At 37.2% G+C, this 13,970-nt stretch overlaps 1 protein-coding gene across 2 annotated transcripts in view; it reads left to right on the top strand.

Moving 5' to 3' along the window:
- Window positions 1–195: 195 nt before the first annotated feature.
- Window positions 196–13,970, top strand: part of LOC107721437 (protein FAM149B1-like) — a 17,198-nt gene continuing 3,423 nt past the window's right edge. The window contains exons 1-15 of one of the 2 annotated variants that reach the window (XM_016529446.1): window positions 196–634; window positions 1,136–1,255; window positions 1,412–1,559; window positions 1,702–1,844; window positions 3,748–3,861; window positions 4,652–4,810; window positions 4,914–5,092; window positions 7,853–7,995; window positions 8,870–8,938; window positions 9,454–9,569; window positions 11,611–11,835; window positions 11,927–12,050; window positions 12,760–12,885; window positions 12,992–13,073; window positions 13,165–13,302. In XM_016529446.1, the coding sequence (XP_016384932.1) occupies window positions 588–634; window positions 1,136–1,255; window positions 1,412–1,559; window positions 1,702–1,844; window positions 3,748–3,861; window positions 4,652–4,810; window positions 4,914–5,092; window positions 7,853–7,995; window positions 8,870–8,938; window positions 9,454–9,569; window positions 11,611–11,835; window positions 11,927–12,050; window positions 12,760–12,885; window positions 12,992–13,073; window positions 13,165–13,302 (1,933 nt within the window). In that variant the 5' untranslated portion in view covers window positions 196–587. The remainder of the gene's footprint in view (window positions 635–1,135; window positions 1,256–1,411; window positions 1,560–1,701; window positions 1,845–3,747; window positions 3,862–4,651; window positions 4,811–4,913; window positions 5,093–7,852; window positions 7,996–8,869; window positions 8,939–9,453; window positions 9,570–11,610; window positions 11,836–11,926; window positions 12,051–12,759; window positions 12,886–12,991; window positions 13,074–13,164; window positions 13,303–13,970) is intronic. The other variant, XM_016529454.1, reaches the window with a different exon arrangement.

The following is a 13,970-nucleotide window of genomic DNA, read 5'->3' as shown; positions in this document are numbered from 1 at the left end:
ATAATTCATTCATAAATCATTATTGTATATATTGCATCGACCAATATATACTGACCTGTTAAGCACAAATAATTACTCCCATGTGTACTCCTATAATTGCTCAAAATAATATGATATAATACTCCCATGCACTAGAGAGCAGTGTACACGTCATGATGGCAAACCACGTTCAAAACTTCACTTCCCACAAATCAGTGGGCGCGAGCGCCTTGGTCTCCATGACAGTCTTGCTATTGTTGTTCAGTAGATAATCATGGATGGATGAAGAATACAACTGCTTTTCTCGCCATTAAACCTTTCCTAATAAATCAGTCGACGATATGGTGGAATAATCGGATTTTCGTTTTATGTTCGCGGACTCTTTACTCTCCTCCACACAAGGTTTGATAGATAAGGTTCGGCCCAGCTCAGTGCTGGATACTACACCTTTTTCCTCACAGCACAGCTGTGATCCAGTCTGTGTGGGTCCGACTGTTTGTGAAGCATGAGAGAGCAGCGTTGGTGCAGCGGCCCGGTCCGGACACAGGAGGCTCGGAGTCGGATCACAGGCTTGATGGAGGAGATGCGCCTGTAACAGCTTCAGGAGGATGATTTCACGATACAGCCGCCGGCCTGTATCTCACAGCATAGAGATGTGCGTATAAATCACACAGACACGATCTCAAGCTGCCTACTTAGACTGCATTTTTGGTATCTCAGTTTCATAGGTAGCCAGCTCACTAGGCTACTGTGGATTGATAGATAGATAGTCAGAAAGATATTTGGTTTGATCCATAAATAGACAGACAGACAGATTTTTAAATCGAACCGTAGATAGATAGATAGATAGATAGATGAATAAATAGATAGATAGTCAGGTTATCAATCCAGTTATTTGGTAGATAGATAAATACTCATAGAAAGATGAGGTTGATAGATATAGATAGATAGATAGATAGTCAGGTTATCAATCCAGTTATTTGGTAGATAGATAAATACTCATATAGAAAGATCTTTGGGCTGATGTTTAGATAGATAGATAGATAGATAGATAGATAGAACGAAAGAAAAAAACTTGGGTGGATAGAAGGACAGATCTATTGATAGATTTTAGAAGTAGTAAATGCTCTTCCTCTCTCTCTGCTGGTTTTGGTAGTCGTGGTTTGTCCCGCAGCTGTCTGGACCAGCATCCTCTTCCAGAGGAGGCAGATGATGATACTGTGCATCCTTCCAGACTCCTGCATGATCTACAGGAGGACATGTCCTCATACAGCAGGTGAGTGACAGGTATAATGTGTGTCTGTACAGGTATGTATTAAAGGGACAGGCTTTCATCACTGAGTATATTGTGTGAATTGTCGCATAATATTCACTCTTTCCAATCTGACGTTTGAATTTATGAAATAATCACACTCACACTCTCTCTTTCTAGGTCTGAGGAGTCCTCTGCATCATCCGTCAGATCAGGATGTCAGACGCTCACCACAGATGACACAGCTCAGTCTTGGTCTGGTATCCATAGTTACACGGGAACTGGCATCTCTACAGAACACAGCTCTGTCTTCTCGTGGGGCTACGATGTGAGTGATGACTTGAATTCTAAGGGGCCGTTCACACAAGATGCTTTCTTGTTATTAAATTTACACAGCGTGTTCAAAATGGGCTGCTGACAAGTTCAAATTCCTCTATTTTTCCCTCTTTCTTTCTCTCTTTTCCCTGTAGGAATTTGATAAAGCTGCCTCCAGGCAAGTCCAGCAGATGTTTGAAGAGATTGAAGAACTGTTGTATGAGAGGAAGTGTGAAACACAGCTCAAAGGCCTACAGGAAGAGTGTCAAGAGTGGGCTTCGCGATTCCCTCATCTACGGTACGCACTCGCACACATGGACACACTCAGATCTGTGAACATCAGTGACGCCTTCGTAGTCTCAGGTTAGGGCTGCAGAATTACTCTTGTTTTAATCACGATCGGGATTTCTGCATCTCTCAGTTAATTGTAGGGCTGGGCGATATAGCTAAAAAATATATCAACGATATATGTTTCATATCGTTCGGTATCTATAATTATTGACATTTTTTATAACCTTTTTTAAAACAGAGCAATATAATTTTTTACTGTTTTAACTTTGCATGGCTTTCTATTAATCTCTTGTGTGAGACGCGAGTGCAGCAGTCATATTTGTCCGTCTAAAAATGTGCTGAATATGGGTTCTGTGTGAATGGCTTGGTTTCGGTTTTAACCTAATCAAGATCTTCTATGCATTGAGCTACTATATTTCTCTAATATTTTAAACGAATAACACAGCAGCGGCGCGTCTCGTGGGCTAGACAAAACATTAAAATGCAACGTCACTTACATCATCATCACTGCATCTCGCGCGCCACTGATGACGCTCCCTGACACACTCCTAACATTCGATTGTACCATTTTTGCATTCAAATGCAAATGTTTATTTTAAATTAGACTATTATTAATTTTTTTTATTCACAGTCTCCTCATCACGGGCAGGCACAGCACTCAATTCAGCATGTGTTCGTGTTTGTGTGAGCTGTCTGCGTCACTCATAGCACGTGCCTATATCGTGCGCTATATCGAACATTTTTTATATCGTTATCGATGAAGATGTACCGTCGATAAATATCGATACCGTTTTATCGCCCAGGCCTAGTTAATTGTATCTAATCATCTGCAATATTTGCCAGCTAATTATTTATCCTGAAAACGTATTTTCATTTGACATTTCCAATCTCCATTACAATACTGAAAGTGCTATACAGTCCTTCACAGTGCTGTTTGTGCTAAATCTTCTCAGTGACAGACTGTAATAAATCCAAACTTGAATCTCAGCTTTATTGTTGGTGAATGGTTGCTGAAAAATGCACTTTAGTGCTACAGTACTACGTTTTTTTTGTTGTTTTAATAGAAAAATGTTAACATAATTTGGAAGTTTTGGAATTTGTCTTAGGAATTTCACTGTTTTTGCTTTAGAGATAAGCTTCTTAAGCTTTTACAAGAGAACGTTTTTTATTGAATGAGATAAATTATTTTAGATAATGTGTTATTGTATATGATAAATCAAGAAATTAGATGAGATGAAATAAGCCTTGTGTATAAGCTTGACGTTTTTTTGTGCTTAAGGGAAAATGTAATAACTCTGATGAAATGTAAAAAGAAATTTCTCAAGTGAGAACAGTCATGATTTACTAATTGCATCGATATTAAAGCCCTGCATCTAAAAAAAAACCTTCTGACTTGCATAAAAAGGCTTAATATTACCTGCCATTTGAAGGTGCTGAGTTCAAAAATATAAAAAAAAATGTATACAGCTTTTTCACAGGATAAGAATTAAGAATTTTAATTACTAATTAAAATTATATATGTATAAGTTTAATACACATATTAAAATAACAACAACATTCAAATGTCAAAAGTTTCATTAAACTTACAATCTGCAAATGAGTGGAAAAATATGTTCAAATACTCCATTAAATGTCAAAGAACTTTACATAAACAGTTGGGTTTTTTTTCAAGCTTTTTTTCACAAAATCCTTAGTATGGATGTAGTAAAACACCCACAGATGTCACAGAGAATTGGGTGCTAATTCTCTATTTCTAGAATTAGCACCCAAAAGCAGTATTGTATCTCATTCAGCAAAAACGAAGTAGATTGGTGAATTTTTTAGGAAATAATTGTGATTATACGTTTAACTTTTATCATGCAGCCCAGTCTCTGGATATTAAACCTGTTTGGGGCATTTGTGTGTGACAGGATCCTCGGAACACAGCTGGTGTGTCCTACAGATGAAGGATTCCAGTGGTACGCCATACCAGCTCATGTGCCCATCCCCTCCAGTGGCGGCCAGAGCAATGAGAAAACTAATGAGTGAGTCATCTGGGGGTTGTGAATGTGTGTGTATGATAGTGCTGGGCAGTATGACCACAAATTTATATCACGGTATTTTTCACAGTCAGTAAGCGACAGGTGCTAGGAAACGCTGTTTTGTACTAATTTATTGACGAGTCGGCTGCGGTGCGGCCAACTGAATGCGCTGCTTCTCTGCCGCTCACTGCACAGAACAGTGTACATAACTGCCGCTCACTGTACATAACAATAAATTATGCGAGAGAGGTGACACTTCTCCGTTCGCGGGACAGCACTGGCAAAATCTTCCAACTGAATCATAGCTAAGGTTTATCCAAAAAAGTCGCTAGGTTTGTCAGTATGAATATTCTATGGAAAAAAGCCGCTAAAAGGGTCTGAAAGTTGCTAAATCTAGTGCTAAAGTCGCGCTCGTGTGTGTGTGAGACGTGGGAGCTGATGGCAGGGGGCGGTGGATATTTGTGGCGGTCAATGTGGATATTGTGGATGAGTTCTTCTGTGTCATCACGTTCTATTAGTTCTACAGCTTCAGTTTCGGAACTTTCACGCTTCGTAACACATACAGCTGTTCCCTCACCACAATGCACCAGTGAAAAGGGACCCCTTTCAAACAGTGTTGCGTTCCGAACGTTGTTTAAGCGACATACACCAGTATTGCAGTATTTAAAAAATGCATATCATAACAAAAATAAACACCGGTATTCGGTATGAACCGGTATACCGCCCAGCACTAGTGTATGAAATCATTAGTGTTCTATAAAGCCTATTTTTCATGCCACTGTGTGTGTGGCAGGTTGTATGTGCAGGGTATGAGGGCAGTTTTGTGTCGGCCCACTTTGGAGGTGACCCACCCTCATGCCATGCCCAGTAGTAACAATGGAGATGAGTTGCCCAGGGTGATCGAGGCCGAGGGGCTGATAGAAGAGTATCTTGCCTTTGATTGCAGGGATCTGTGAGTTTGTTTGTGTGTGACAAATAGGAGTTTGTTATTAAACATAATTTGTCTGATATTTTTCTGATATTTTTGTAGATGAATGATATGCGTGTTTATCTAGGGACGAGGAATGGGAACGTGAGTATGTGAAGAGACGGCGGAGGCGCTGGCTGCCCCCTGTCTCGCCTTATCGCTGTCGTCGGGAGGCGGTGCTTGATCTGCTGTTTGATGACGTGTGGTGTGAGCTCATTGGCTGGATGGAGGAGCTTGTATGTAGGCATTGGGAGGGTTTTGTGTCAGGTAGGATGAATTTTCAAATATTTGTATAGCAAAATGGGAACTGGAATACTGGGACTACCATTCAGAAGTTTGCGATTTGTAACATTTTTTTTTAATGTTTTTTAACGATATCTCTTATTCTCACCAAGGCTGCATTTAAATACAGTAAAAACAGTAATATAGTGAAATATTATTACAATGTAAAATATCTTTTTCCTATTCGAATATATTTTAAAAGGTAATTTATTCCAGTGGTGGCAAAGCCATTACTCAAATCTTTAGCATCACATGATCCCTCAGAAATCATTCTAATATGCTGATTTAATATTATTATCAATGTTGAAAATAGTTGCTGCTTAAGATTTCAGTAACACTTTATTTTGAGGTGTACTTGTTTCACGTTACATGTACTTACTATTCTAATAACAATAAATTATGCATAATTACATGCAAGTAACCATAAGCCAAACCCTAATCCTAACACTAACTATATAGTAAGTACATGTAGTTAATTATTATTACCCAGTACTTAAATATATAATTACACAGTAACAAGGACACCTTAAAATAAAGTGTAACCAAGATTTCTTGTGGATATTGTAATTTTTTTGTATATTTTGTCAGGATTCTTTGATTAATAGAAAGTTCAAAAGAACAGCATCTATTTGAAGTTGTTTTGTAATACTGTAAAAGTCTTTATTATGACTTTTGGTCAATTTAATGCATCAATGTTGAAAAAAAACATTCTTAAAAAAATATACTGACCCAAAACTTTTGAATGGTAGTGTATGTTTAGCAACATCAAAATAATATGAATGCAGATCTTAATCTGGTTACGGCAGTGAGGTAAATGCATTTACATTATGCTTACATAATCAAAAAAATATTAACAAATTCTGATTTATATTCTTGCGCATGAAACAATATATAGGGGATAGTGCACATTATCAGGACATCACCCTGAAGGAGTTCATTTTGTGATACTGATCAACAGAATGTACATTGTAGGGATGCACCGATACTACTTTTTCCAGAACTAGGCCAAACTTTTATTTTAGGTACTTGCCGATACAGAGTACCGATACCTGTATTTTCATTGTATTTGTAATTTAAAAAAATATTGGGTACAGAAAGCAAAAGAAAATATATGTTTGTTGGCTTAGTTCATTTAGCAAATAGATATTTCCTTCAGTTATTTTCACACTAATTTATGCCCATTAAAATGGATTCTACAAGTTTTTGTTACTTTCTCTGTTAATTTTTTTGCTCTATGGTACATTTCTTTAATTTAATAGCATTAGAGCTGCTCCATTGCACCGGGTCAGTACTGTAATCACAAGACGTTTTGCTGTAATAATGCAGAGAACCACTCGTTATATATAAATCTTATAAATAAAAACTGATGAACTGTGAAGAAACTACTGGCATGAATATTAAACGTTTAAAGGGGTCATATGATGCGATTTCAAGTTTTCCTTTCTCTTTGGAGTGTTACAAGCTTTTGGTGTATAAAAGTATTTGCTATTGACTGTTCAAATGCAGAGTTTTGTGCAGCGCAGAGTGACGCGGCGTGTGTGTGTGAGGGGAACAGTAATACACAAAATAATGATCTTTAAAATAGCATCATATGACCCCTTTAACATTATATTAAATTAATACATATACCTTGTAGACATCCTTAATATCTAATAACTCAATTCTGCTCTCTGTTGTTCTGTTGTCAGTGTTTTTTTGTCTGAATACGGCACTGTTCACTTCACATGTTGTGTGGTATCGGTGTTTGGTATCAGAGCATTTTATGAGTACGAGTACAGGAGCGCAGTATCGGGCCCGGTGCATCCCCAGTACATTGTACTAAAAATTGTCCTTCTAATTCAACAGCTCGCCAAATCATTTAAAGGGATAGCTCCCAAAAATTAAAATTCTGCCATTAAGTACTCACTCTCATGTCGTTCCAAACCCGTAAGACCTTAATTCATCTTCAGAACACAAATTAAGATATTTGTGATGAATTCTGAGAGCTCTCTGACCCTCCCATAGACAGCAATGTCACGATCAAGGTCCAGAAACGTAGCAAGGACATTGTTGAAATAATCCATGTGACATCAGTGGTTCAACCGAAATTTTACGAAGCTACGACAATACTTTTTGTGCGCAAAGAAAACAAAAATAACGACTTTATTCAACAATTCGTCCCCTCTGCGTCACCCTATAGCGCCATTTTGGAGAGTATCCACTGAATGTAAACAACGTATGCTGATCTGTGTCAATAGCAGCACGCGGGTACGTTGTTTTCGTTCAGATCATAGTGTAAACAACGTATCCGCATATTTTTGTTTTCTTTGCGCACAAAAAGTATTCTCGTAGCTTCGTAAAATTATGGTTGAACCACTGATGTCACATGGATTATTTTAACGATGTCCTTGCTACGTTTCTGGACCTTGATCATGGTAGGATCCTTTCTGTCTATGGGAGGGTCAGAGAGCTCTCAGAATTCATCAAAAATATCTTAATTTGTGTTACAGGTTTGGAACGACATGAGGGTGAGTACTTAATGACAGAATTTTCATTTTTGGGTGAACTGTCCCTTTAAGAAATGAAATACTGATTTGAGGTGAATTTATATTATGTGAGAGGAGACGATAAGAGAAATATAGAGTTTAGGGGTAATTATTCAAAACGTTTTTTGAAAGAAGCGTGTTGTGTTTGGCCGAATCAAGGATTTCAGAGAGCCATGTCAAGGTGAAGAATAATCTCTCTGTTAACTTCTCTGTCCATTAGATGATGAGAAGAATTCCGTGGCCCTCAGCCCTGCCTGCCCTGATACCCAGAATCCTTTTCTGCTGCTGTCCAATGTCTCAACAGTGCTTCCTCCACTGTCACAGACCAGAACACAACAGCTCACGGCCAGCTTGCAGGCTCAGGTTATTCAAATGCTTATAGAACAGAAGGGTTCCTACTTTTCCTTCTGTGACAGATGGATGCAACATTGATTTCATCTGAAATCCCATCTCACTGATTTCAGATATCTGAAACCCTCCCATTATCTTGGAAAAGTCATTGAGAATCTAAAATAATCTTGACATGTCTGTAGTGAATGGGTAGTTGACATGAAAAGCTTGAGGGAAGTTGCAGTACTGCATCCAAAACTATTTGACTTTTTATACAGTGCATGCAATATTAATTGTGATAACTTGGAATTTTTGTACTTTTAAAAATTAATTTGCCACGCTACAGTACAATTTAAAAATAAAGGGGGGGAAATGAATAAAATGATGAAATAACCAAAAGAAACTGCACCACGTAACGGCCCTTATGCATTAATAAAATTAAAATAAATAAGTAAACAAAACATGGACATGTTTTGCATCAAATACTGCCCCAAAAATGTATCTTTTGCTCTAAAATATTTAATTGGCTAGAAATCGCATTATAGTTATAAAATTATGTAAAAAACTTTACCCAATAATTGTAAACAATTGAAAGTAATACATTTGTCTGAAGCTGTGGGAATTCTGTATATATGCTTAGTCATTGTGGAGAGATCTTCACTACTTTGTGTCCTCTCTGTCTTTACACATGTACATACTAAAAAATACACACATATGCTGTATTTCACTGCTGTCAGCATTTGTCTTTCCAGCTTTTTTCCCAGGCTTTTGATCATTAACTTTTTACCTCCTTTTTTCTGTCCCTGTTTCTGCCTTTCTGTCCAATCATCCATCTGTCATCTGTATTCTTCCTTTCTCTTTCTATACCTCTCTATTTCTATCCCTTCCCTTCATTTTCTTTCCAAAGAGCTCAAAGTCATGGGGTTCAAACCACAAGTCAAGACGGAAATCCAAAAAGCAGAGAAAGTCATCGACAGTATGTAACTCTACCCTGATAACAACACTTAAATAGAGAGGGCGAGCATCTGTGGACCAGTTTCTCTCTCTTTCTCCTAAACTTCAACACTCACCTTTGTTTTTTAACACACAACTCGCTGGCCACTTTTTTAACATCCTTTTAAACTGCCTGACTTTATTTTAAGCTTGCTTTCATTTTTAATCTTGTGGAGGTGTTTATAATGCTTGTTCCCACTCTTAGTTTTGTTTCTGTTCTGTTTGTTTTGTTTTTTTCCCATGTCTTTTTGTCTGTTTTATATGTCATCGCATGCTGTACAGATGATGGATGTCAGATGCTGTGAATGCCATCTCCTGCTTTACAGATCTTCTTTATGCACCAAAAGCTTGTAACACTTCAAAGAGAAAGGAAAAATTGAAATCGCATCATATGACCCCTTTAAATCACTGAGATATACAGACTTGTGCATTATATGACAATATACTTGAAAATGAACTTTTTCTTTTTCCTGCTTCTCTCTGTCTCTGTTCACACAGACCAGTCGAGTACCTGTAGGCGCAACGGTTGCCCATCACAATCTCAATGACCTCATCATGATACATGGCATTCCACTGCAGCAAAGGAACCTGGGAACACTGGACCGAATAGCTCAGTATGAACACTGCAGAAGAAATGAACACAACCTTTACAAATTTTACTGTGTATATTTAGCACTGTAGTTTAGTGTTCTGAGGTTGCAGAAATTGGTCTAAACTAGAGGTCAGCTGATGTAGTATTTTCCCAGTACAGTCAACAAGGTATCGGAGAAAACCCACTAGTGGAAAAAAACAAGCAAACATACAATATCCAGGATATATTCCAAAAGCTGGATATTCCAAAAGTTGTTTTATGTTTCTTAATAACACAAACACAATAAATGAAACCTTTTTAAAAATAAATTGATTGACCACTAAAAAATTATAAAAATTCTAACAATTTAAAAAACAAATTTTGTGTTTTTTAAAAAAATAAATACACTGTTAAATTTTTTTTTTTTAAAGATTTTTGAAAATCTCTTATACTTACCAAAGCTGCATTTATTTGAACAAAATACAATTTTTAATTTATTTAAATTAAAAACAGGAATGCAATAATATTAGAGGTTGACCGATAGTGGATTTTACCGATACCGATAGCTAGGTTGGACCACACTGGCCGATACGATTAATCAACCGATAGTTTTTCAAATGGATACTGAACGAAAACTAAAATAGTGCTTTACTATAAAATAGTGCTTTACTATATAGTGCTATACTATAAAACACACATAATTTGTAAATTAATAAAAATATTAATATTAATTATTAAATTAATCATTTATGTTAGTTCATAGCTTACAAGGTAAACTTAGTTTAGCTAAGAAGGAACAATAATTATACAGCTTTTATTAAACTTAAATGTTACAAATAGACTCTTGTAAAGTATTACCATTTCATATCAACAGTCATACTTAAAGATGGCCATCTTTAAATATCTACACAAAGGCCATAGCATTGAAATTACATACATATGGATATTGTATGTACACTCTCACATTTTGTTTATTTGCTTCTGTTTTAGAACACTTGGTTATCTAATCAAAATAACAAAATATGTTAGTCACACACCAGGGAAAAGCGCAGCGTCGCGTTTAGGACAACAGGTATTACACATACCTGACGTGTCACATTCACTTCAAGCCGCAGTCTAAAACAGTTTATTTAATCACCAAAAGGGTAAAAGTTTACTTCAAGAATGAACAATGTGACATAGATGAGTTTGCAGTTCGGTGTTTAAAAAAACAGAGCAAACGGAAAGAGAAATCGCGATCTATATTATAGCTCAATAAATGAAGCATACTTTATTAGAGCCACAGAAAGACAAATGTTTTGCTGAAAAATGCACAATACACAATTTTACAGCCTAGGGTGAAGTCATTATGTACATTAATAATTATTTGGGACAAATAAAATGTAATTTAATGTAAAACTATGTGAATGGCCCTCTGTTGCGCGGCAGGATTTTCTGTTGGCTGCATTTAAATACTCGTCTGAAGTTTCCTGCTCTGTGCAGCGCTCAGCCTCACGTGTCAAAACAAACAACATGAGGTGTCAGTGATTTCCGCCTCTAGAGGCCGCTCTCGCACTGTATAATAATAGTGAACCTTCTCATCCGTTCCAGTAATGGACGTAACCCGGAAAACTATCGGCATGGATTTTTACAGATAGCCGATAGTTCCAGCAATCAGCTATCTATCGGTACCGATTATTCGACAAAACCGATACATTGGTCGACCTCTATCTAAATAATATTATTTCCTATTTTAATATATTTTATAGAAAGTAAAAAAAAATAGAAAATTCTTTTTTTTTAAAAACCAATTCATAACAAGAACCAGCTTATATTTGCTTGTGTATCAGACTACAGTGGTTGTATCGTTTGTTTTTGCATGCAACCAGCAAAGACAACACGGTTAAAAAACTTGTTGTCTATTTATTGTCTTTGTGTTGTTTTGCAGTACTTAGTCTTTTTATTCAGACCACAGACTCTGGCAGAACATCAATTCTTTTTACATGCTGCCATAGATTAGCGGTGCAAGAAAGCTTTGTATCTCTATGGCTTTTTTATTTCTCCTTTATCTTTCAATAATCCTATCTTTATTTTTCTGACCATAGGGACTCTGAGGAGAAAGTGTCTCATCGTCCCGGCTCTAGTGTCATTCCTACCAGTAAACCTCGGCCCCGTCGTGCACTGGAACAAAGCACATCCTCTTTGACCCGCCCCCCTCAGTCGGCACGGCGACGGAACCCGCCCCCTCGCACTCTAATGCCATTGACGTCCACTGTAACACAGCCCATCACAACTGGCTCCATGGAAGAGGTGGTTAGAGGCACAAGATTGTAAGAGCACCATTCATTTCAACTCCTGTACTTCTTTTTTTTCTGAAAAGAGATTCTCTCTTGCAATAGCGTGTGTCCGTGTGTGTTTTAGGACGACCGCCAGTGATCGTTTGGCCTCACCTCCAATGCCTCTCAGTAGAAACACACTCCTCCCTCCCATTGGCACAGGAGACGCAGACCACACATACTCCGGACAGCACTCACGGCTTATGCAGGTGCTTTTAACACACACAAACCGACATTATTAAGTTTAGTAGTTTCATGAGATGGGTCATCAATATTTTTAGTTGTTTCTGGAAGGAAAAAATTTTAAAATTGTAAATTGCAAATGTGTATATCTGCTAAAAATATAATTTTGTTTAGAAGTACATACACTTCTGTTCAAATGTTTGGGGTCAGTAAGATTTTCTTTGTTTTTGAAAGAAGTCTCTTATCAATAATTCATTTATTTGATGAAAAATACAGTAAAAACAGTCATTTTGTGAAATATTATTACATTTTTTAAATGAACTGTTTTCTATTTGAATATATTTTAAATGTAATTTTTTCCTGTAGTGGCAAAAGCTACATATTCAGCATGCGTTACTCTAGTCTTAAGTGTCACATGATCATTCAGAAATCATCGTAATACGCTGATTTAGTGCTCAAGAAAAATTTCTTAATATTATCAATGTTAAAAACAGCTGTGCTACTTTAATATTACTGTACATGTGTGTGCACACGTGTGTATTTTTTATATTTATGTATTATAATACATTTAACATATTTATATTGTATGAGAAATGAGAATATGCATAAATGTAATTTTAATATAAATGTAACTATTATTTTATGTCAGTTAATGCTTGTTTTGTTTCAAATAACAAAAATGTTTTTTTTTATGGTTTTAGTGTTAGTTAACTATGATAACTCACGTGTTTGTAGAAGCAAAGAGGCTCCTCAAGTCGTGCGCACAGTGCAGTGACCGACGAGGGTGTCAGTCTGCAGCCCAGAGACAAACTGCAGCTGCTGGATGTGTTTTCCAGACCCAACACCACACACACCTTTAGGGTGAATCTCTCCCGCACATGTGTATACATTACATAAACTTCATCCTGACTCTCATCATGTTTTTTTATTTATGTGTGTATTGATCATGGCAAAACGATCTTTGCAGTCAGACACCCCTTATCGCCGTTCATTCACTGGAATAGACAGCATCGGGCAGGGACGACCTGGCAGAGCGTCTGTTGGTGTAGGTGGGTGCATACAAACACACATCGGACCTATAGATGAACATTATAATTCTATAAATTGTCCCATTGACTGTATTTGGTTGTGTGAGTGCAGATTCTCTGGGAATTGGTGTGACTGGAATCAGTTTGGGCATCAGCAGCTCCTCCTTCATAGACTCATTTTCCCATCATCCCCTTGGCCACTTGCCCATCGAGCATGAGGAGGAGCCAGATGCAAAAGCTCCACCCCCAGGTCAGTGAGAATCAGTTTTAATGAGCTTTTTTGCTTGACATTTAAATTAAAGGTAAAAAATAATTAATGTACAGAAAAACATAATAGTATTTTGTTATTAGAAACTAGGGCTGCACGATAAATCGCATGTGATTGTAATGCGCATCTCGTCAGTAAAGCCGGTTCTGTGATTAGTAGTAAATCTCCATCACGTGCTTTCAGATGGAGACGGCATTTAAGCGGCCGTTTACACAACGTTTTCAGCCAAAAACGAGAAACTTTTTATGCGTTTTGACTGTTCGTTTACACGACAACGGCATTTTTGAAAACAAATTTCAAAGTGCAAGTTTTTGAAAACGGCACCGTTATGGTTTCCGTGTAAACGATAATCTTTTAAATCTTTGAAAACAGTGACGTCATGCGCGTGCGTAGTACATGTTAGGTATGTAGACATGCGCAGTACGTGTCGATTTTAAAGGCAAGTGCGAACAAACATACACAACAATGGCACTGTTGTTGCTGCTCAAGAGTTTGCTAACGCTTCTTCAGCAAAGTGTGGATTTACTTCACCAAAATTACAACCAACAGTGGAGACGCATCATATACAACATATAATCGTCACTTCCCTACAGCTACTGTTTACTAACAGGTGACAGCGCCAACTACTGGCCTGGCATACGTAATACAGC

Source organism: Sinocyclocheilus rhinocerous, unplaced genomic scaffold (genome assembly GCF_001515625.1).
Source record: "Sinocyclocheilus rhinocerous isolate Xijiao unplaced genomic scaffold, SAMN03320098_v1.1 scaffold432, whole genome shotgun sequence".
Classification (NCBI taxonomy): Eukaryota; Metazoa; Chordata; class Actinopteri; order Cypriniformes; family Cyprinidae; genus Sinocyclocheilus; species Sinocyclocheilus rhinocerous.
This window is presented reverse-complemented; position numbering and strand designations above follow the sequence as displayed.